This window comes from Aulostomus chinensis, chromosome 7 (assembly GCF_037954235.1).
Source record: "Aulostomus chinensis isolate RoL2024-O1b breed Wild chromosome 7, RoL_Achi_v1.0, whole genome shotgun sequence".
Classification (NCBI taxonomy): domain Eukaryota; kingdom Metazoa; phylum Chordata; class Actinopteri; order Syngnathiformes; family Aulostomidae; genus Aulostomus; species Aulostomus chinensis.
The window spans coordinates 20,864,532-20,885,764 of NC_141326.1; the positions used below are offsets into that span (position 1 = coordinate 20,864,532).

The window sequence follows — 21,233 nt, forward strand, 5'->3', positions numbered from 1 at the left end:
ATGGGAAACATTGTATTTTATTGACATCAAAACAATCTGTATTATATTATGTTAAGTTTTGAATTAATACATAATTAAAATAACTAAACGTATTTCATATATGTAAGAAAAAAGCTAGATAAACAGGATCAAAACAGATTGTGAATACAGTATTTGTCTGCTCTTTAAAATGCACCCTTGTTTATAAATGCATCCACACTTGCTTCTGTTTGATATTAAAGATAAGATGATGAAAGCATGGGACACCAGAGCTGTCCAGCAGCATAACAGTATTTTGAGTGTTTTTTTTTTTTGTTTTTTTTTGTTTTTTTACACCAGTGATACTGTTAGAAAGTCAAATCACAATTTAACAGGATTCTAGAACTGTGCGACTTGGAAGTAATGAGGTATCTAAGCACACATTTGGTAATGCAAGATATGATACTGTCCAAAATCAGTATGGCTCCTCTTTCAAACTTTGATAAAGGCAGCAAGTAAACATCATCCCAACAAGCTGGAAGAGAGAGAAAGAAAAACCTATGAGTTCAACAGCAACAATATTATTCACAGTGAAGTCACTGCACAATATTTTAATCATTTTTATCTTCAGTTTATGAGACTTCACCTGTAAAAATGCAATACCAACGCCCAGCGCACCCAGAATATACAGCTGACTGAGAATGAACTCCTCTAACTTCATAATGCACCCGCCCTGGAAACAGAGAGAGAGAGAGAGAGAGAGAATTATAATCCTGTTATAATTTAAGAGTTCTGCACAGCTAAGTAGACAGCTGTACCAACCTCCACCTTGTAGATGTTGGAAGGATGGTCCCTCGTACCGCAGAACTCACTAGGAGATTTACAGCAGCTGTCAGGAACAAGCTGCTCATTCGCTAATGTCTTGATCCAAATGCTGTCGCTCCAGTCCGAGGAGCTGTTACTGCCACAGCACTTGAACTGAGGTGGAGGAATAGAAGATAGAACCATAATAATCTAAACTTTATTAAAGCCAAGTAAAATGAGGAACATTTCTCTGAGTTAGGATGGTAGTTAGCTATAGCCTGACCCACCTCCTGGTGAAGTCTGTCCACAGCCTGTGTGACACTGGCCTCTCCAGGCTGCTGGTATTTTTGCTGCATGGTCACTCTCAGGTTCTGTCTCAGGTCCTCGTCCAGCTGTGAGATAGGAGCAGTACTTCAGCAAGTCATCATAAAATATATCCCCCGCAAAATCCTCCCGTCATTAAGTTTTAATACCCTTGGTCAAATGGTTAAATGCCTCTCCTCCCATGTAACATTCCTCTGTACCTCTTGCATGCCCCTCTGACCCAACCTCCTGTTTCTCATTCTTTAAAACCAGTTCAACTTTAAAAATAGGATTTTGTGACTTGACCAACAACATGCAAAGAGTGAACATCTTATATCAACCAGCGACAGAGCAGTTTGATATAAATTGGAATTAACTGGCAGCAGATTACCTGGTAGCAGAAAGGAAAACACTGGAGCAAGACGAGGGGGGGAGAAAGAGAGGTGTGAGAAGATGGAAAAACAGGACAGATGAAGAACATGCACACAGAGGCATGCAGTCATGATTTCACGAGCAACTTTTGTGTGGCTTGAAGGTGTATGAATGACAGTAAAATGAAGATATTTGCAATCACATCAAGGTGTAATGGAAGGAGACAAATGTGCATTCATGTAAATACAGGCAGGTGAAAAACACGTGAGATTTTTACGAACAGTGCGTCTGCATTTAAATGATATATGTTTAAATACCCCAGAGAAGATTATAAGGTACAATCAACTAGTCTGACTCAACATGTTCATCCTTGAATAACATGAAATCAAACTACACTTTGGTCAAACAGATTTAAAAAAAAACAAACAACAACAACAATTGAGGGTAAAACAAGTCACCTCTTGGTAGTTAATGTAGGCTAACACACCAGCAACAATCTCCAGCAGGAAAATGCACAGCAACAAGATCAAATACTGTGAAGGAAAGAAAATAATAATAGAGCTGTGAGTGAGCACAGTTTTGACAGAAAACTGTGCAGCGGCATGAAATTTGTCTTAACACCTCACAATAAAAATGCCAACAGAGGAGTTCTACTTTTTAAGTTATTAATTTCAAAGACCACTGAAGCAAGGAAATAGAAAAAATGTCCAAGAGCTTCTCTTTCTCTCTCTCACAGACACAGACACACAGGCACACACACACACTTGTGATGCCCCTCATTCCTCTGGCATTAGTCGTGCTCTAAATCTAAACTCTGAAAGACACACAGTGGCTGACCTGCTGGGTTATATCTGACAGTTATGCCTCTCTGACATAATGAGCTGCTCTGAACGCTGGCAGATGAAACTGAAGGTCACCAGGGATTAACTTTCTATGCACGCACACTCAGCCAAGCTTGTGTGTCAAAACACAGACTCTGAAGTTCTTATCCTCGTTGCCTTATTTCTCATACTTCAACAGAAGGAATACTTCATTAGTGGTGATGGGAAATAGCACGTCTTATGTCAGAGGTTCTTGGTGCTCAGGGGACTCTGAAGGTCTTCCAGGATGTCTTCAGTAAAACAGTAAATTGAGGAATAGTTATTTTTTACTTTTATTTAAATATGTAACAAACTTTTAAATATGCAAATCTGACCAAAATTCGTGATCTGACCTTAATAAGTAGAAATATAGTTTAATGTAATTTCTAATATATCTAGACATACTAAAAAATATTTTGTAAAAAAAAGATCGCCTCACCCAAATCAATTTTTTCCCCTACTTTTCACATTTTTGTTGTTGTTGTTGTTGTTGTTGTTGTTAATTTTAAGGCAACTTCCAGATAAATTTCCCCACATTTTTCAAAAATGCCATCAGATTTGTTGTAGAAAAAAAAAATCTGAGTAGAAAAAAATATTATAGAATCACTAAAGAATATGCAAAAATGATTCAGACTGTTATCAGATTTCAGCAACAAGAGGGTTGTTGGGGCTGGAACATGTTGGCGTGTCTGAGAGCGTTTGCATGTTCTCTCCATTCCTGCATGGGTTCTCCTGGGGTTCTACAGCTTCCTCTCACAGATCCCAGTTAGATCTACATTTCGACCTTGCACTCAATAAGTCCTGCAGACAGTAATGAATGAAAATGAATGACTTATCTTCTGTTCAAATACTTGTGAGAGGAAGGCAGAAGAAACACTTCTTAATAAAGAGGTCTCTGTTGAGTGACATTCTCTTCAAATGAGGGTCCAACTTACAGGTCCAGATCATAAAGAAGTTTAAAAACTCCCTGTTTCGTGTGACTGAACCACCTTACCACAATCAAAAGACTTTTCATCTCCTTCAGTGTAGCACAGCACCCAATAACCCCGGTCAGTATCACAATGCTCCCAGCAGCTATCAGGATGTAAGCTGAAGTCGAGTAGAGGCTGGAGTCCAGTAAGCTGATGTAGTTGCTCTTCTCCACCAGAGTCCACACGCCCACTGCCAACACAGCTCCTCCTGCCAGCTTCAAGAACACACCCAACGCATCAGTTCGATTCAAACCAGATAATTATGACAAGAATGCTCCTCATAATTGTAACCAGTTATGATAAAACCAGACAACGCCTTGTTTTGTCTCTGTGAGCCGCAACAGATGCGCGGTTAAATTTGTTTATCCGATAGGGAACACTGGGAAAATGCACGTGTTGCACAAGAGCTGATTCGGTCAACTGGGAAAACCTCAAGTACAGAAAAGGATCTGGGATCGTATTTTTAATCATATTATATATATGTCACCACAAACGTAGCCTCTATAAATTTTCCACATGATATAAATAATGAACTGGTGGTTTAATAGGGTGAGAAGTAATGTAAACAGTGGAAGCTGTGCGGTGATTCGGTTTATCATGATTATCTCCAGCATCTGAAGAAAAGAAGTTAATGGGTAATAATATTTAACACAATATTCAATAGGGCCTGCAATCGTGCGTTGTTTGCTTTAGTTGAAACCCCTCCACTTTCTCCTTTACTTACCCAGAAAAGAATATTAAAGATAAAAAGTAGATATTTAAGACAAATTGTCCCACAGGTGTTTTCAGCCTGAGACTCCATTCTGGAATGAAATAAAGTGGAGTTAGATGATGGAACAAAGCTGCATCGTCAGGCTCTGTAAAACTGTGAAATCTTTCACTGCAACATTGTTTAGCTCAACTTGTATACGGGATGCAAAGAGAGATCCTAATACTACTGCAGTACTACAGTGAGACTCCTCACCTGGATAACTGCATGAAGCCAAAGTTTGTTATCTGTATCTGATGGAGGCTCTGCTGCTGTGTGGATCTGAGAAATTCCTCTTTCGGTCTGCTTAGTTCCACATTGAGTGAGAAAAATGATTTACTGTGTGGATTTAAAGCATAACTGCAGTACCTGCACACAACGAGTGTCTCTTGACAGTCAATTCCAAATTTGCATTTACAAAAAGATATGTTACAAAACAAGAAGCTCGCTGATGAAATCAAATATGTTCTGGTGGAGAATATACTTAACTTGAGTCACATGACATGCAGCCGACAGATATATATGTCCACCATCCCTGAAACTTAACCTGATCTCCTCACTCCAGTGATATACTGTTGACTTTTACCTCTTACTTACTGAAGTCTGTTTTTCATCCGAACTGAACATTCCTCTCCTTCTACATGACTCTGAACATCATGGGGCAATCATTTTAAAAGTTCAGAAATAAGTTTAACAATACTAAACAGTTAGTAAAGTGTGACAAACAACAAGACAGTGCTTTTTTTTGCCATCAGACAACATGCAGTTGTGTGTGATTTTTTTAAAGCAATCTCCCTACGGTCATATTCACAGTTATTTTTAAACCATTGTGTCATGGAAAAATTCCCTTTCAGCTGAGACTAAAATAATCCTACCTGCTATGAGATGGGTGGTTGTAGTTTATTGAGACAAAGTCTTTTTGCTGGGGTCTGGAGTCCCAGTCAGTCCAGAGTCAGCGTGCTGCAGTCCGTGAAAGTCAACAGCAACACTTTAAGTTGCCGTTGCCACTCAGACCGGGAGCCTCCTGACCAAGCGTCTGATCGTCTGTCCTCTTGGCAGAGCAGAGGAGCTCACCCACCCAAAAGCTTGTTAAAGTGCATGGCTGCCCCCACCTGGTTTCTCATGCATAGGAGGTCTTTAGCAATAAAAGCAAGCGGTGTAGCTTGAGAAGAAGAGCTAGAGACATGCAGGAAAAATCCCAGCAGAAGGTTCATAAAAATATCTTTTATTGAATGAAAGGAAATGCTTGTAATGATAAATCTTGTGTAACAGCAAGAGAAGAGAACACCCCTGCCTTTCTGTAGATGTGCAGAAGTTCTACTTATGTGGCAGATTACCAACATGCATGCAGAATACTGTACCACCATGAGCAAACAAAAAAATACAACTTTACTGCGTGGAAAAAAAATGTCCTCTGGATATGAAAAGCATTTGTTAGGGTTCGAAGGATTCACATTTGACCTTAAACTTCCACCCAAATATATGTAAGTCAAAGGTGCACGGAGCAGTTTTCTACGGTCTCTCTTTCTCTGCTCACGTACAGCAACTTGTTTTAGCAGCACCCTTCGTCAGTAACAGTGCATCCTCACGTAGACGATCGTGATGGGTGAGTAACTTCCTTAAATGAAGAGAATGAGAGAAGAGCACAAGTCTTACTTCTTCTTAGACATAGGACAACCCCACTTTTATATAAATATAGATAGATAGATAGATAGATAGATAGATAGATAGATAGATAGATATACCAATATATCTACGTATAGATATATATAGATATAAAGATATAGATATAAATATTGACAGACATGTAAAATACTCAAGTGATTACTTGAATGATTCCCCATCGTTATTGATCAAGTCATTTATCAAGCACAAAAATCAAATGTTCAGTGGTTTAAGCTTTTCCTATGGAGCGATTTGATGATTTTCAACTGTTTTATATCATTCAGTCTACTGGTGCTTGACTGTTGGCCAAACAACCTATGGGCACCCGTCTATCACGCAGTTAGGAGCCGAGAGCCCAGAGACCTGCTAACTGCTAGTTAGCTTAGCACAATAGATAGTTGTGGATGAACAAATTAGCATCCATTTTCTTTAATAAAGTATAATGCATTTAAACCCAACATACGACGATGTCTAACATTGTCTTCTCTGAAACTGTTTTACAAGTGTTATAACATTACTGTATAATCCTCATGAGGGGAGAGTTTATTGCAGGGCTGTGAGTGTAACGGTGTCTAATAAACTGGTAACTGACTGTGTGTGTTCATGTTAGGAGGGAAAAAGGATTATAAAGTAAAGAAACATACCCAACCAGATGAATCATCAGCTCCTCCATATTGCAGCCAGTCTTGGCACTGCACTCATAAAACAAAGCCTGGTGCTGCTGTAGAAACCAGAATTTGAATGAGTTATTTTTCATTCTTGACAGTGGCACGATGAACCAATCACTGCAGGTGGTTGTTTGAATATTCAAATCGGCCTCACCTCTGCCAGCCTCTGACCATCTCCTGTGGTCACTTTTCTGCTGTGTGTCAGGTCCAGTTTGTTCCCCAACAGCATCAGCACAGCACCTTCGCACATCTTCTCCTGGAGACACACCAGGTCACTGGACACACTCTTTAATTTTACAACAGAAGCAGCAATCGCATCTAACAAAACCCCAAACAATCACTAGAGAAATGATCATGTTTTATCAATGACTGGGATGTTTATTTGAAGTCTTTGATTTAAGTCTTTTAATATCCACCCGCTCACCTTCACCAAGTCCATCCATCCTCTCACCGCCGTGAAGGAGGGGGGCTGAGTTATATCATAGAAGGCCAGGATGCCGTCTGCTTTACGGTAGTACTGTTCAGTGATGCAGCGGAACCTACCCAGAAATCAGGGAAGATGAAAAACACTCTGGAACATTAATTCTTGAACATTAATGTCTGAGTTGGGATCCTCGGTTCCACACTTACCTCTCCTGTCCTGCAGTGTCCCAGAGCTGCAAGGTGACAGTGGTGGAACCCACCGTTATGGTCTTTATCTGGAAATCTATACCTACATGCACACGACTTTGGTTACAAGGGGGAATCTTTTCATTTTATCACTGTGAAAGGTTGATAATGACTAAAGAGCTCACCAACAGTAGCATTTATTTGACTGGAGAAATGTCCAGTGCAGTAGTGCTGGATGAAGGAGCTCTTCCCCACCCCTGAATTACCCAGGAATACCACCTTGAACGCTCGCTCCGGACAAACAACTGTGCTCTAAAATTCAAAAGAACCAAACTTCAAACTTTCCTTCAGTGCCATGCTGGTTTTATTTACTCTTCGAGGAACTTTTCTGACTTCCAAAGTTGTCCTGATTCCAGTAGCAGTTTCGGAAATGGTTTTGATGCAGACCTCCGAATGGACCCTGCTACCCCCCCACTTAGCTCCTAGACTAATATTACATACAGGAAGTCCATTCCTCTTTGCCTCTCTAAAAGTGAGAGGTTGCGCTGTGCTTCTTCTGGCAACAACTGTTCTAGAGCGGCTAAGAAAAATTAATAATACTAGGGCCATTAATCAATTTAAAAAAAAAATCTAAATAATAGATTTTATTTCATAATCTAAATTAATCACCTATGTCAATTTTGACTGCAACAAGCACTTAAAATCTATTTTGGTTCATGAGGAAATAAGTAAATTCATTGGTAAAATTTGTTGTTATTTTTGATGCATTCAAGAGCATTTTACACTCTTTAAATGCAGCCATGGCCATGAAAATCATGAGACACATTTGACCAAGACAGCACCTCAGGTCACAATTATACAGTCAGTTACAGCAGGGCCCGCTGAAATCATTGTGGGGTCTTTGAGTGTCAACAGCTAAATCCAGGAGGCAAAGGGCAAGATTTATTGCATTATTTTATTCTAAAATAAATTAATGAAATTTAAGAATTCAAATTTTATTTTGTCAACCTTAATTGAAATGTAGCACTAATCAAACAAAGCTAGCAAAACGTCAATATTTTACATTGCAAAATCCAACCATTGAAACACTGACGTGTCCTGTATCAAGGCTGTAGTTTGGAGGCTTGACTGTAAAAGTAAGTAAAAAAAAACAAAGCTCTGTGGCTTTCTTATGTATATGTTCATGTTTTAAAAACCTGAGCCAGGGCCGAGTCAATTGAGTTAGTAATGTATACAGTTGTTGAAGAGGTGTGTTTATATTGGATCAGTACAAGTTCATGTATCCAAAGCCTCATCCAAAAGGAAAAAAAAAATAAAACATACATCTCTACCTTGGAATATTCTCACTCTCTCTCTCTCTAAGCTGCTTCTGCCATGCGTGTATATTATATATATATATTCAATATTTGCAGATCGAATGTTTTCCCTACCTGTCCTTGAGTCTGTTCAACATTTTCACACCTGACTCTACATGACGGTTGGTGTCTCTTGGATGAATTTGACATCACTTTTGTCTCTTTGTCCTGCTCCAACTCATGGGATGAGCTCAGCTGTCTTCAGAATCAACGAACACACAGAATTAGTGGATTCCTCCTGGAAATCGGCCGCACATCACTGCAAACATGATCCGTGTGAAACTGCAACAGGTCATACAAACCTTTTCAGCGGCTTGTCTTGTGAGTAGTTACCTATGACTGAGCCTCTCTTCTGCAAAGGCTTTGTGATATTTGGATTCTAAAAAAAGGTTTTAGTGGAAAGTGAGGAAAGTTAGTCATGATTTTATAGTATAAAATGGTAATGTTATCTTAAGTTTGAGTATGAATTGCATCGTTTTCTTTTATGTACATTCACAAGTCAAGAATTCTATTCAGTACAGACATTTATTCTTGTGTACAAAGAAATTAACAGCTCATTTATCACTTAATACTCTTATTGGGTAATAATACTGCAAAACAGGACAAGTAATAAAAACATGTTTATTGTGTGATAGTGAGCACAGTTTGTATCATTGAAAATTCATGTTATTTACCACCTCTTTGTCTAAGAACCTAACAACTTGATGAAATGAGACTCGCGGAAGTTCAAATCAAAATGAAAGACTAACAGAGCATTGATAGAAATGCTACATTGGTTTTCCTGGAAAGTGTGGACAGAATAATGAGGCTGTAATAAAAAGTTGTGAGATTTGAGCCTCTTCAAAGATTGCAATAAATATCAGAGCTAAATAATAGAGCTATGTACAGTTCTACTGATTAACAAATGCTAGTGCTGTGCCTGTTCTGATCAGGAGGATATCCCACGTCTTTAAGGGCGGACTCAGCAGTTGTGTGATAACACAAAGCATCAAGCATTTTTGCCATTAGTCGGACGCATTTTGACATAATCTCAGGATTCTGTCTCCATCCTGAAGCCGAACGAGAACTTTTGAATGAAAACCGCTCATTTGAAAGACTTCACTCTCGCCACAGCAATTTCTTGAAATCAGCAATGAATGTGTCAAGTGTGATGTTGATCGAATGAATGGATGTTGAGACAACGGAGGAAAAGTCATACATGGACACACATATAGAGATGACATGCTTTATAGATGCAAAAAAAAAACCTTTTTCTTTAAGTTAATGTGACACAGAATCCTTCAGTAGTTAAATGACGCCATCCCCATACACACACACACACACATGCATTGCTGACATGCAAGAATCCCAAACACTGTCAGAGGCATAACATTCAATCAATAACCAAACAATCAGAGCTGCCAACAGAGACAATCATAGCCCAGCACAGGTTGCAATAAAGCATGAAGCCATTCCCAGACTTAGCTTAGGGAGGATAAATCTGCTGTGTCCAGGGGGTGCAAAGGTCTTCGCTGAGGTAATAATTTAATGGCAGAGAAGGAGGGACAGAGCATCTTTGACTAACCCTCTTCGGAGTCTGTTGGGCATCTTTCTCATCTCGCAGTCTTTTGTTCATGTCCCTGATAGAGACAGAGACAGAGACAGAGACAGAGAGAGAGAGAGACAGAGAGAGAGAGAGAGACGAGTGTTTGAACTCAGAGTCACGGCTGGTCTGTATTTACAGTGATGAGTAGTGGAGCACATTTTTCACTTACCTCAATAACTCCAGTTGTCTCAAGAGACTAGTCTTCTCTTTCTGCATGTTCCGGGACACTTTCATCACATTTCTACAGCGTCATGAACAAAAGACCATTAGAAACGTGTTTGGGGATAAATACACAGCTACTCAGAAAACTGGAGTTACATCCAGCTAACCACTATATTTCTCTGTAACGAGGAGGTTTTATTTTGATCTCACTGATAGTTTGTGTGTGTGACACTTTCAGCAATCTCCCTGGGAATGTTACATCTAGTTTTATGAAAAATTCAGGCATATTAATATTAATGATATTTATCTACGTATAGGGTTTTGTGTGACCTGATAAAGGTTTACTTGAGAGTGAATGTTGGGCATTTATATCCAAAGCCACATACAAAACTGCACTATTATCTAGTGTTTTTGCAAAAAGTGTTTAGCAAATCTTAACCAGAGGGTTGCGTTTAAGTAGCTCCAACTGGGAGGTTCAAGAGTACTGAAAATATTTGGTGAACTGTGAGGTAAATCAAGAATTATCCAGCTCTTGTTGAAACCATCAAATCAGCAGGTGGCTCATTTGGAGATGCTGTTTTCTTGATCACTTATCTGAGCATGCTAGGTAGCAAGGTGTGCTCTTACCGCTGCCGGGCCAATTGTTCCTGGGCGACGCTGAGCTGCAGCAGGGTGAGTTGACCCAGAGCAGCCTGCAGCTGCTCTCGGCTGCTCTCCACCTGCTCCTGTAGCTGGACGTTGAGGCTCAGCAGCTTCTGGTTCTGCTCCTTGATGTTTGCCTGCTCACAGCTCAGTTGTCTGATTCTGACCTCCAGCTTCATACAAAGGCAGATCCCTTGACTCAGTCGCTGCACTCAAATACTTTTTCGACATCACAATACTGCAACTTGCTCGCGTACCTCTTTCTGTTTGGCCAGTGTATTCTCCAACTCCTGCTCCTGCATCTTCAACTCCTCCTCCAGTTGTTGTCCTCTTTGCTTCTGTCGAAAACTGTCCTTGATTTCAGAATAAATTCATTAAATTATATTTTTTTTAACGGCACAGCAGTTGCACAGAATCACACGTGTGTACCTGAGTTATGAGTTTCTCTCTTTCCTCTTCTATTTGACTTTCCATTTCTTCATAAATGGACTGAACAACCTGATCATGCTCACTCTCCCGTCTACAACAGAAGAAGGGTGAAGACATGCATGACACTTGATACAATCAGAATACTTGGGTTTGTTGTGGAGGGACTAGCTGTCACCTTCTTAAAGCTTGTTCCAGACTGTCTCTCTCTCTAACGGAGTCCTGTAACTGGGACACTGCGTGGACCAGGACCCCTTCCAGGATGCTCAGCAGCTCTGGTCTGTTTCTCTGTAGTTCACACCACAGAGAACAGAGCTCCTGTTGACTGACACACAACACAAAACCTTTATAAACAATAATAGAAAAAGACACCCTCTTTCAGTTGAACAATGTGGAACTTTGCATCTGTGGGATTCTTGATGCTCTCGACCATCTTCACCAAAACATTGGAGGGAATACTTTTTGCAAAAATACTGTTTATCACATGACACTGCTCTGGCTGCGTATGATCTAACAAGACATTAATAAAACATTTAAGTTTGTTTTTCAGCGATTCATCACCCCTTGAACAGCAATTGTGACCTGCAGAAATTACTGTTTTGTTCATGACACAAGACGCCTCTAATTATAGGACGACCCCATTTTTTCAGGTGCATTTCTAAGAAAGAAACACTGTCATATATTCGAAACAATACAGTAAGGTTCAACTGAAATTGAAAACCTACACTAGATTTGGTCTGATTTAGCCTTTGGCCAGTTATCTAACCTGCTAAAGAGTTTCTCAGCGCCAAGCTCCATCAGGATATTTACAAACTGGACAGCAGCGGGATCCTGGGACCAGTCCATCTGGTCTATGTCCTCCTCTACATCATCCTGGCTCTGTTCAGTTGTGTCGTCCAGCCCCACCAGCTCACCTAGAAATGAGGAGCAATCAGTGGAAGGATGACAATAGATGTTTGTGAATGTCACTGTGAAAACTGGTGTCAAATCATTCCAAACAATCCTCTCACCAAGTCCCTGGCTGAACTCCGTAGGAGTGAGGAATCCATTGTTTTCCCGGTCCAGACTCTCAAACACGGTCTCCAGCTGTTCAGGCGACAGCGGCAGCTCCCCTTGTAGCCTCTGACCATCAGGTTTAAAGTTGAACACTCAGCAATCATTGGAAACTTTGTCATTGTGCTAAATTAGCCGCTCACCTGCATGTCCCGCTTGGTAATGAACCCTTTCCTCTCTTTGTCACACAGCACAAACAGCTCCTTGGCCTTGCCCATGGTCTCTGCCTGCGGGCTGCCAGGCACAGCCTCTTTTCTGGTGGGCGAGGTTAGTGGACCCCTGCCTGGTCTGGGGCTCCCAGCTGGCAGACCCCGCTGTCTGGGGCTCGTAGATACTGCCTCGCCGCTGCCTTGACCCACCAGCACTTCATCATCATTCAGCCACTTAGACATTACTGTGCAGGGGTGGGGAGTTTTTAAGTATTCCTTGAATACACACATCTGAGCATCGTAACAGACTCCCACAGCTTCTTCTTGCATTAGAAAACTAATCATATTACATTTTGATTGTATACCTCCACGATTTGTTCCTTCACTTTTGGCCTCCAGAATATTTTCAGTTATTCTCTGAGCTCAAGTTTGCACCAGATTTGACAATGAGGATCTTCTCTCTCAGCCCAGCAAGATACTGTGAGAAACTGGTGTACAGGTCCTCCCTTGTCAAACATGAGAGCAAACGAAGCTTCCATTGTAAACATGTCCACACTAAACATTTTACTACTGTATGAGTAAACCAGAAATTAGTAGCCCAATGAAAACATGTTAAATGGGGGGAAAAAAAACTTTATCTAAGGACCGGCTCAAGGTCAGACAGAACTCTCACCACATTTTCATTTAGATTAGAAAAACTTCAACTGATATTCTGCTGGGTGTCCTCTTACCGTGAGCACCAGGATGTGTAGAGTTAAAATAAAACAGGATAGTGTCATGTGAGGAGTTTCTGTGTACTTGAAGGGGGGAGGAGAGATAGTTAGTGGAGAGGAGATGCAAATAGGGCATTTGCAGTGGTTTGCATTATCAGAAGTACCTCAATTACATAATAAAAAAAATGCATTTGCTGCTGAATTTGTGACATTAATGACGAGAACTTGAAACAAAGCTGAGTACTTTTTAACACTTTGATGCACAGAAGCTCAAAAAACAGATAAATCTCAGAGTGCAATTTTAGAATTTGTTCATTCATTTCCCTTTTAAAAACATGGAAAAAAAACTTAAGACTGTACAATATGTAACAAAATATCTCAGATGATTTCCTTAAAGTGCTGAATATTTGGATATTCTAATGGTTTACGTAGCTGAAATGGTGCAAATAACATGCAGAAGAATATCAAAGCTTAGGTCCTCATAAATGACAAACTAGCTCCACCAGGATGAGTATCCTGACAGAGTGATAGTTTAGTCCCTTGAAATAGAACTACGAAGTAAAACTATACAGAAACAGCTGAGTTCACTAAACCCCGAATTGTTTCTTTTTATGGTGCGATATAACTGAAAGCTTACTGAGTCTTCCAAAACTTCCTCATTACAGCAGGGATAAACTAGGACTCCCAGCTGTGAGACTTGAGCCAACACTAGGATTTTGTGTATCAAGCCAGACTCTGAATTAGCCAACAGCCACGCCAAAGGTCAAATAAACTCACACACGCCTAGAGTTAACACACCGGTACAAGGTGGAGTTTTTCCTGACTTTCAGGGAAAGTGATCTCAGGTTACTAAAGAGATTACAATTGTAATCTGCTATGCAACTGACAAATTTATCAGCTACGCACGACACAGGGCAGCTTGAGCATATGTTAACACTGACAGCTCTGACTGAACGTGAGGTTATGCTAGTGTACATTAGTACTAATATTTGTTATGCTAAACTCTCTGTGACACCTTATAATTATCCAAACATTTTACATTCGGGTGTTTTAAGTCAAGTTTTAAATTAGCCAACCACACAAATTCACCACCGTATTATTAAAATTAAAAGGGGGCGACAACTCTGCAGAGAGAGTTAATCTACAGCGAAGAATGTCAACGTTGTTTTAAAACCCACCAAAGGCTCGCTTCATTTTGTTTCATATCAATGCAACCAAGTCGTAAAAACTTTGAAAACTCACCAACCTGCCCGAGCTTCTGGACGCAGGTGTCCACTACCTTTGAACACCTCTCAGAAAACAAGCTATCGTTACCTATTGTAACCGCTGGGTGGCAGCAATGGGCGGTACGAAAGCCCAAGAGTTATTGAGATTTACCGTAATATTTGGTGTAGTTTAGAAATAAAAACACAGACGGTTCTCCTATCCTATCCTCTTAATTATTTTCATAGCATCTTCTTTCAGTGGTAGTTTTGGATTGATTTAATTGTGTCAAAAATATACATATATTAAATTATGCCTTCTCTAAACGGCAACATCATTTTTTATGAGAACCTGTCAGTGTGGTAGTACGGTAGGAAGCGTCGTTACCATGGAATTTACGGAAATGCATACCGTCATGTATTGAATAGCTGAAAAGCAAAGGCGGCGGGCTGTGCTAGTAGGTAGTTAGCATTGTTTGGCATTCAAGTCGGAAAATTGGAAATTTACGGACTCTTTCTGGCTCTGAATGACTTGTGTTCATTCCTCAATCATTTTTTACGGTAGGACGGCGTTTCTACAAGCGTATTTGTGAGCCCAAAACAGCGATGGGATCATTGGTGAACGCAGCAGACGTATCTGGAGGAAATTCCTCGAAGTTAAAATCTCAGTTGATGTGGTGCCAAATGAGAGATTAGTTGTGGAAATAAGATTGTAAAACTGTTTGTAACGAATTATCTGTCGCCTGGATTATCTGCAGGCAGGATTGAATAACCTGAGACTACCGTCACGAGTAGATTAAATGCGTAATCAGAAAGACTGGGAGTGTGCAACCAACAAAAACAAAACAAGAGAAAGTGGTGGCTCCTTAGTTTAAATCATTTTGTAAAACTCGCCGTGACTTTAGCTCACTATGTTAAGTTTACTACTGTTCTGCCTCCTGTTACGTCAGCCGTCACACAGCTGAGAAAACGAGGGAAGCGTCTCTGAGTACGCGGTACGAGGTGTTTTCATGCTAACGAAACAGCCAATGTTCGTATTTGCAGGAATTGAGGATCTCTTCCACTCCAAAGATGTCATCATGAAGCGTTTTAAAGGACACATAACGTATCGGACTATCTGTAGACATTTCCTAGATACTTTCTTAACCCCCATGAAGACAACAAACATGCAACTTGACTCTCTCTGGAGCGAAAGAAACCATTAACGTGTTTGGGGGGGGAAAGCTCTCAAACATCAGTTTCTCACTGAAAGGACCAGGGATGTCTGAATATTCCTGGACCATATTCTCTGGGTATCTGGATTAGATAGATTATATTTTAACAAGACGAGGCAGGACACTGTTTATTAGTGACATCAGCCCCTGAAGATGCTGCAGACTGGTAACTATTCCCTGGTGCTGCTGATCCAGTTGACACTACTGGCCTATGACCTCTTTGTCAACTCCTTCAGTGAACTACTGAGGTCAGCGCCTGTCATCCAGCTTGTACTTTTCATGTAAGTTGCAGTTTATTATTTTTCATCTCTAAGCCATTAGTACACCAGCTGAAAAAAAAACTCCTTCTTTATGCATTTCATAATTACTACTTTATTTGTCGGTTTAAAACCAGCCTTTTTTTTTTTAAACAATTGTTTATTATCTTCTCTGCGCTGTATCGTTTTGAAATTCATACCATTTGACATTCAAGTCTATATTCACATTATCATCATCGTGAAAATCAAAATTAGCATTTTCCACTCCCATCTGTAAGAGCCATGTTATTGTTGCAACGTGTGCCGGCACGATACACTTTAGGGAAGCTGAACGTCACACTGAAGTGTCTCAATTTTTGTGTACCAATTGATTTCATTTAATTAATCTAAAAGGACGAGCAAGACATTACGAACAACTCATTTCATTGTGGCTTTTTCAGGCCTCAGTAAGACTGATAAAGCCAGACATAAAGCTATGAACAAAAAGATTAAAAATCATGATTTGAATCGGTAAATATTTTTATTACTAATTCATCCAAATTAGTCACAGTTCAAAATTGTTTGACACATGCAGATAAAATATTTCAATGCAGCTTAGTAAATGTGTGAATAAATACACTTAAAAGGTCAGAATATCTTTATTTTCGATGCATTCAGAACACTTCTCACTTTTTATAGGCAATGAATGACAGAGCAATCAAAAATATGAGCCAGATGTCCAGCAACTCCTCCTTTAGTTTCCAGCAGACTAGATGCAGCAGAGGTTTAGTGTTGCCCTCCACCGGTTTCTTGTATTTTTCTGTTAAGCAGCTACATCCATACTTGAGGTCAAGGGTCACATTTCATGTTATTTTTTGGATTATTTAACTAAATAAATCAGTTATTTCACCAACCCTAAATATTATGAGAAAGTATTAGGTTGCTTGTGGGCTTTGAATCTCTTTCTTTGAGTTACTTATTCAACACTTTCTGTCACCACCTGCACCAGGAACTGAGGGCTAAATACTCGTTGAATCTGCCTCAAATTTAGACTTTTCAGTTATTTACAATAAATCCTGTTTGTTGGGAAATCTACAATATCAAACTGAAACTTCTGCCCCCGAGGAAACCAGGACAACAAATAACGAACTACGAACCTATCCTTTGCAGCATCCAGGACATCGCCATCCTGTTCAACGTAATCATCATCCTGCTGATGATGTTCAACACCTACGTGTTCCAGGTCGGCCTGGTGTCCCTGCTGCTGGAGCGATTCAGGGCTCTGCTGATATTCTCCACTATTTACCTGACTCTCAGCATCTGCTTCCACTGCTGGGTGTTGGTATGCTCATTATATCATTCCCAGTGCAAACACATTTACTGACCCAATCGTTGACTTGTACAAACTGTTAAAAATGTCCTTCTTGCCTAGAATCTTAGATGGCTCTCATCGAACCGTTTTGTTTGGACGGATGGTCTCCAGTCTCTCTTTGTTTTCCAGAGAACAGGTGAATGGTTTATTCGATTCATATTCCACCACAAATGCACATTGTCTCTGTAGCCTATCTTGTATAAATATAACCACACTTTGTTTTGTTTCCAGTTGCAGTGTTGTATTACTACTTGTATAAACGTACAGCTGAGTACATGGGAGACCCGAGACTTTACGAGGACTCCCAGTGGCTGCGGGAAGCCTTTGCCAGTGGTCGACAGTGAAAGAGGAGCCAGGAAAGGCGTGTCTGACACAAAAACAATGGAGGATCATCATCATTTTTGACTATCAAGCATATAAGAAACTGAAACAGAGCCCGTTATGAATGTTAGTGGCTGTTTGACCTTAAAACTCCTTCAAAGTATTAAAGGGGAGCCAGAACGGACCAGCTAAAACCATGGTCACGTGAGTTGATGCTCTGGACCTCATCAGACTCCTACCGTCATGAAATATCCCTCATTTGACTGAAGACCCTTGTTGGACCCTCATGGCTCCTGGTGTCCCTTTGACACTTTTGAAAAAAACTCCTGCTTCAAGCTCCAAAGTCCCCTCAGGAAATCGGCGTTGATACCTGAGGCATCACATCATTGAACTTTCAGATGATTTGGTGATTGTGTCTCTCCTCAGCTGTGGCGACTCTGGCCATGGCCCTGCAGTAGTGGCAGATTTTACTGAATGGTGCACGACGTCTTTTTTTAAACATAAATTTGTCCAAAACCAAAGAGATGATAATGGATTTGAGGAAGACTTCTGTGGTTGTCCCCAGTGCTAGCGCTAGCATATAGAACAATGTTGGAGTCATTGTTGGTGTGTACTGGCTGTTTTTAGCCAAGTGGGCAGCCGGTTACAAGGGTTCAAGTGGCAGGTAAGCCACCTGTGGCATATGCAGTATTGTATTAATCAGGATTGAGTCTGTTAATCTTTGTGGCCTTTGTAAAAGACTCTGAGTTGCATGCAGACTGCAACACGTCTGTAAATATTCAAGTTCACTGACGCTCTGTAAAATGCTGTTCTTCTCTTCTGTCTTTATATGGTTTGCTGTGTATTTTCATGTATAGTAACATGTAGAACAGGTTTGATAGTCGTGTTATAGGCATATGAAGACTACTGTTGGGTTGTTTTGCTCTGTTTAAGGTTAGTATGTGCTGTTTACATCTGTCAGATGGGGAATCTTTGAATTGTGTTCCCACTGTTTTTATTAAATCCTTCTCTAATCCTGGTGTAATCCTTCATCAGTAGGGTAGCCTGTATTATCCTGGACACAAGGTGAAACTGACTGCTCTATTTTTACCATGAAGATTAATCAGGGATTGAGGTTTTAGGTGCTACTACCTGCTAACAAACCATAAATAGTCGTCTGAGTGACAAATAACCAAGTCTCAAGCAGGTTAGAGGTTAAGCTGCTGTGCACTTTCATGTCTGATCTCTGAAGTTGTCATCAACAAGCTGTTGCAATTAACATCAGGGTTCACACGGTCACGATGAACCTGAACATCAGCGTGAGAGAATATGTGACATTGTTCAGACTGAGAGATAAACCTCTTGGTTAATATTGGTTACCATGTTAGCATCAACCCATGTAGCTTGTTAATGAGGGGGTTACTCCACTCGTCCTCATCAGGCATTTTCTTCCACTTATCCTGTTAAGGGTTGCGGGGGGGTTGGAGCCTATCCCAGCATCAACGGGCGAGAGGCGGGGTTCACCCTGGACAGGTCACCAGTCCATCACAGGACCAACACATACAGACAGACAACCATTCACACTCACAGCCACACCTACGGTCAATTTAGAGTATCAATCAGCCTCGTCCCCTCTTGATGTCTTTGGACTGTGGGAGGAAGCTGGAATACCAGAGAGAACCCACACAGGAACAGGGAGAACATGCAGACTCCACATAGAAAGATCCCGTGCCCGAGCCGAGACTTGAAACCAGAACCTGATAACAGTGAACGCATTGTCGTGGGACCTGTCCAGGGTGAATCCCGCCTCTCGCACGTAGCCACTGGGATAGACTCCAGCCCAGCCCCCCCCCCCCCGCAACCCCCAACAGGAATAAGCAGAAGAAAAGGGATGGATTGCATTGTCGTGGAAATTTTTATTTGAAAACGGGAAAAAATCCAATATATATGGATGAAGCCACTACATCACTGTCAGTCTAATTCAAGTGTTGTTGCTATCAACCTTCACAAATAAGAACAACACAAGACATTGTACAGTTACCGTTGCATTTGAGGAAAACAACCACCCACTGCCGATGTTGAGAAAGTGCAGTGAACAAAGTGCAGGCACCAGCACATTGGTGATCCGAACAGCAAAACTTTTTTTCTTCTGTAATATACAAATCAGAATGAACTAAGATCATGACCCCAAAACAATACAAACCAAACAGTTGGCTAGCTGAACCGCTGCACCCTATAAGCTACAGGAACCTATAGCAAACACCTTAGGAGCTAACAGAAGATGCATAAGTGAATCTAAGGATTATTCCTCTTTGAGCTAATCATTACAGCCAGTATGTTGATATAGTTTTAAACATATATGCATATTACAAATCAATGTTGTTGACGCATTGCAAAGAAGCTAAACCAAAGGTTGTGAAACATGAAGACAGGATGCTGCTACTTTGTTTAATGTCTTGACTGAATGTGGTAAAACACTACACAACATCCCCAGATTTGATGGTTATATGATCCATCATATCTTTATATTATATTTGATGTCACAACTGAGGGTTACACGGAGGTTAATCATAATTATATTGGCATGGAAGTTGTGGACCGTCTTCCCTCTGATCAAAACTAGCGTGAGGCTATTTGGCGAATCCACCATCCGCCCTGAGTCAACATGATAAAGGACGTCTGCCAGGAATAACTACACACCGTCTTCATCATACAGCTGTCCAACTGAGGGAGTTGTCCAGGAACCCTGTTTGCACTTGGAGGAGCTTCTAGTTAATTGCTGTTGGTTACATACAAAATGAATTAATATTTGTATCTGAGACATAATCACAGAAATAAATATTGAATAACTAGTTTTTGTAAGGCACGGCTATTCTTAGGGGATGAAAAGGACATTAATCACCTTCAAAGAGCTCATCAGTTCAAACATATTGATATTATATAGTGTCCAGTGAGCTTGGTGTAATATTGTGACTGTTCCGATACTTTTCAAGAGTTCAAAAAGATTTTAGCAAACAATTTCTCAGAATAACCTCAGATGTACAGCACATCCTGTGTTACTGATCCAGGGTTAGTTGGTGTTTTAGAAATGCAGCCCATAAATCCAGTTGATTAGTTATATATATATATATATATATATATATATATATATATATATATATATATATATATATATATATATATATATATATATTTCCAGCATTTAGTCAACAACAAAGGTGTAATAAGAAAACCAGAATCAATATTTTCCTGATCAAAAAAATATACATTAAGATTATGATATGTCCGGGAGATAAATCAAGGTTAATAAAACAAAGAAATATTTAAATATGTCCTGTAAAGTTTTTGTTTAAGAGATGTTCTTCTTTTTTATTCAGATATTTTAAACCCTCAATAGCCCTCACATCCATCTTTGTTAGCTTATGCTGTTATAGCTTGGATGACACAATGTACAATCGGAGATTAATAACATTTATGACATTACGAATTATGTATTGTGTTGTTGATATTTATTATTATATCAATGTTTTAATAGTCAAGGTGAGAAACGGTTTGTTAAGGATACAGTCTGGTCAACCTGGTTTTCTCGCCGATGGAACATTGAATGGCAAGTAGTTATATGATAGAAATTATACCACGAGCCCCTCACACTAAATGATTCATGGATATGGTGATATTCATGTTGCTCATCCCAACTATGATGATGATTAACGTCATATTTACATTGATCACTGACCTATATCATTCATTTGACACGGAAGGGCGTTTATTTAGTGATCCAGCTGTCATAGATTGACGGCAGGCTGACGCACACTCTGTTAGCTGGGTCATTCCAGCAGTGCGGTCGTGCTGACAAAGGCCATGTT

At 40.2% G+C, this 21,233-nt stretch overlaps 3 protein-coding genes across 17 annotated transcripts; 1 reads left to right on the plus strand and 2 right to left on the minus strand.

Moving 5' to 3' along the window:
- Positions 1 to 25: 25 nt before the first annotated feature.
- On the minus strand, positions 26 to 5,060 carry cd151 (CD151 molecule). 4 transcript variants are annotated; one of them, XM_086209131.1, is made up of 9 exons: positions 4,892 to 5,060; positions 4,233 to 4,319; positions 3,993 to 4,071; positions 3,292 to 3,483; positions 1,896 to 1,970; positions 1,050 to 1,154; positions 781 to 936; positions 605 to 691; positions 26 to 493 (listed from the first exon to the last, which is right to left on the minus strand). In XM_086209131.1, the coding sequence occupies exons 2-9, from the start codon at positions 4,244 to 4,246 to the stop codon at positions 434 to 436; spliced, it is 768 nt and encodes a 255-aa protein (XP_086065257.1). In that variant the 5' UTR covers positions 4,247 to 4,319; positions 4,892 to 5,060; the 3' UTR covers positions 26 to 433. The 4 variants fall into 4 exon arrangements, with proteins under 4 accessions (XP_086065257.1, XP_086065258.1, XP_086065259.1 ...); XM_086209132.1 differs by having other exon boundaries at positions 4,233 to 4,322; XM_086209133.1 differs by lacking the exon at positions 4,892 to 5,060 and adding an exon at positions 4,603 to 4,620.
- A 183-nt stretch (positions 5,061 to 5,243) lies between these two features.
- cracr2b (calcium release activated channel regulator 2B) lies at positions 5,244 to 14,431 on the minus strand. Of its 10 annotated transcripts, none has more exons than XM_086209123.1 (19): positions 14,286 to 14,360; positions 13,062 to 13,127; positions 12,325 to 12,836; positions 12,139 to 12,250; positions 11,895 to 12,042; positions 11,307 to 11,453; positions 11,132 to 11,222; positions 10,960 to 11,055; positions 10,688 to 10,875; positions 10,068 to 10,139; positions 9,878 to 9,932; positions 8,616 to 8,692; positions 8,389 to 8,512; positions 7,144 to 7,270; positions 6,980 to 7,061; positions 6,774 to 6,888; positions 6,504 to 6,605; positions 6,326 to 6,402; positions 5,245 to 5,634 (listed from the first exon to the last, which is right to left on the minus strand). In XM_086209123.1, exons 3-19 carry the CDS (start codon positions 12,673 to 12,675, stop codon positions 5,550 to 5,552), a joined length of 2,049 nt encoding a protein of 682 aa, XP_086065249.1. In that variant the 5' UTR covers positions 12,676 to 12,836; positions 13,062 to 13,127; positions 14,286 to 14,360; the 3' UTR covers positions 5,245 to 5,549. The 10 variants fall into 10 exon arrangements, with proteins under 10 accessions (XP_086065248.1, XP_086065251.1, XP_086065249.1 ...); XM_086209127.1 differs by having other exon boundaries at positions 12,325 to 12,575; positions 14,286 to 14,354; XM_086209128.1 differs by having other exon boundaries at positions 12,325 to 12,575; positions 14,290 to 14,338.
- Positions 14,432 to 14,646: 215 nt separating this feature from the next.
- Positions 14,647 to 18,354, plus strand: tmem138 (transmembrane protein 138). 3 transcript variants are annotated; one of them, XM_086209137.1, is made up of 5 exons: positions 14,684 to 14,703; positions 15,290 to 15,740; positions 16,866 to 17,037; positions 17,128 to 17,203; positions 17,299 to 18,354. In XM_086209137.1, the coding sequence occupies exons 2-5, from the start codon at positions 15,613 to 15,615 to the stop codon at positions 17,409 to 17,411; spliced, it is 489 nt and encodes a 162-aa protein (XP_086065263.1). In that variant the 5' UTR covers positions 14,684 to 14,703; positions 15,290 to 15,612; the 3' UTR covers positions 17,412 to 18,354. The 3 variants fall into 3 exon arrangements, with proteins under 3 accessions (XP_086065261.1, XP_086065263.1, XP_086065262.1); XM_086209136.1 differs by having other exon boundaries at positions 14,690 to 14,707; XM_086209135.1 differs by having other exon boundaries at positions 14,647 to 15,740.
- Positions 18,355 to 21,233: the final 2,879 nt, after the last annotated feature.

Coding starts and splice junctions, on each gene's coding strand:
- cd151 (XM_086209131.1), bottom strand. Junction 1,971..3,291: donor TGAAAAGTCTTTTGATTGTG/GTAAGGTGGTTC, acceptor TTTCCTTCACAG/TATTTGATCTTGTTGCTGTG. Junction 692..780: donor CCAACATCTACAAGGTGGAG/GTTGGTACAGCT, acceptor CTCTGTTTCCAG/GGCGGGTGCATTATGAAGTT.
- cracr2b (XM_086209121.1), bottom strand. CDS start 13,179: ATGCCCTATTTGCATCTCCTCTCCACTAACTATCTCTCCTCCCCCCTT. Junction 11,454..11,894: donor GCTGAGAAACTCTTTAGCAG/GTTAGATAACTG, acceptor GTTGTGTGTCAG/TCAACAGGAGCTCTGTTCTC. Junction 11,056..11,131: donor GAGAGAAACTCATAACTCAG/GTACACACGTGT, acceptor TCTGAAATCAAG/GACAGTTTTCGACAGAAGCA.
- tmem138 (XM_086209135.1), top strand. CDS start 15,613: ATGCTGCAGACTGGTAACTATTCCCTGGTGCTGCTGATCCAGTTGACA. Junction 15,741..16,865: donor ATCCAGCTTGTACTTTTCAT/GTAAGTTGCAGT, acceptor TATCCTTTGCAG/CATCCAGGACATCGCCATCC. Junction 17,204..17,298: donor CTTTGTTTTCCAGAGAACAG/GTGAATGGTTTA, acceptor TTTTGTTTCCAG/TTGCAGTGTTGTATTACTAC.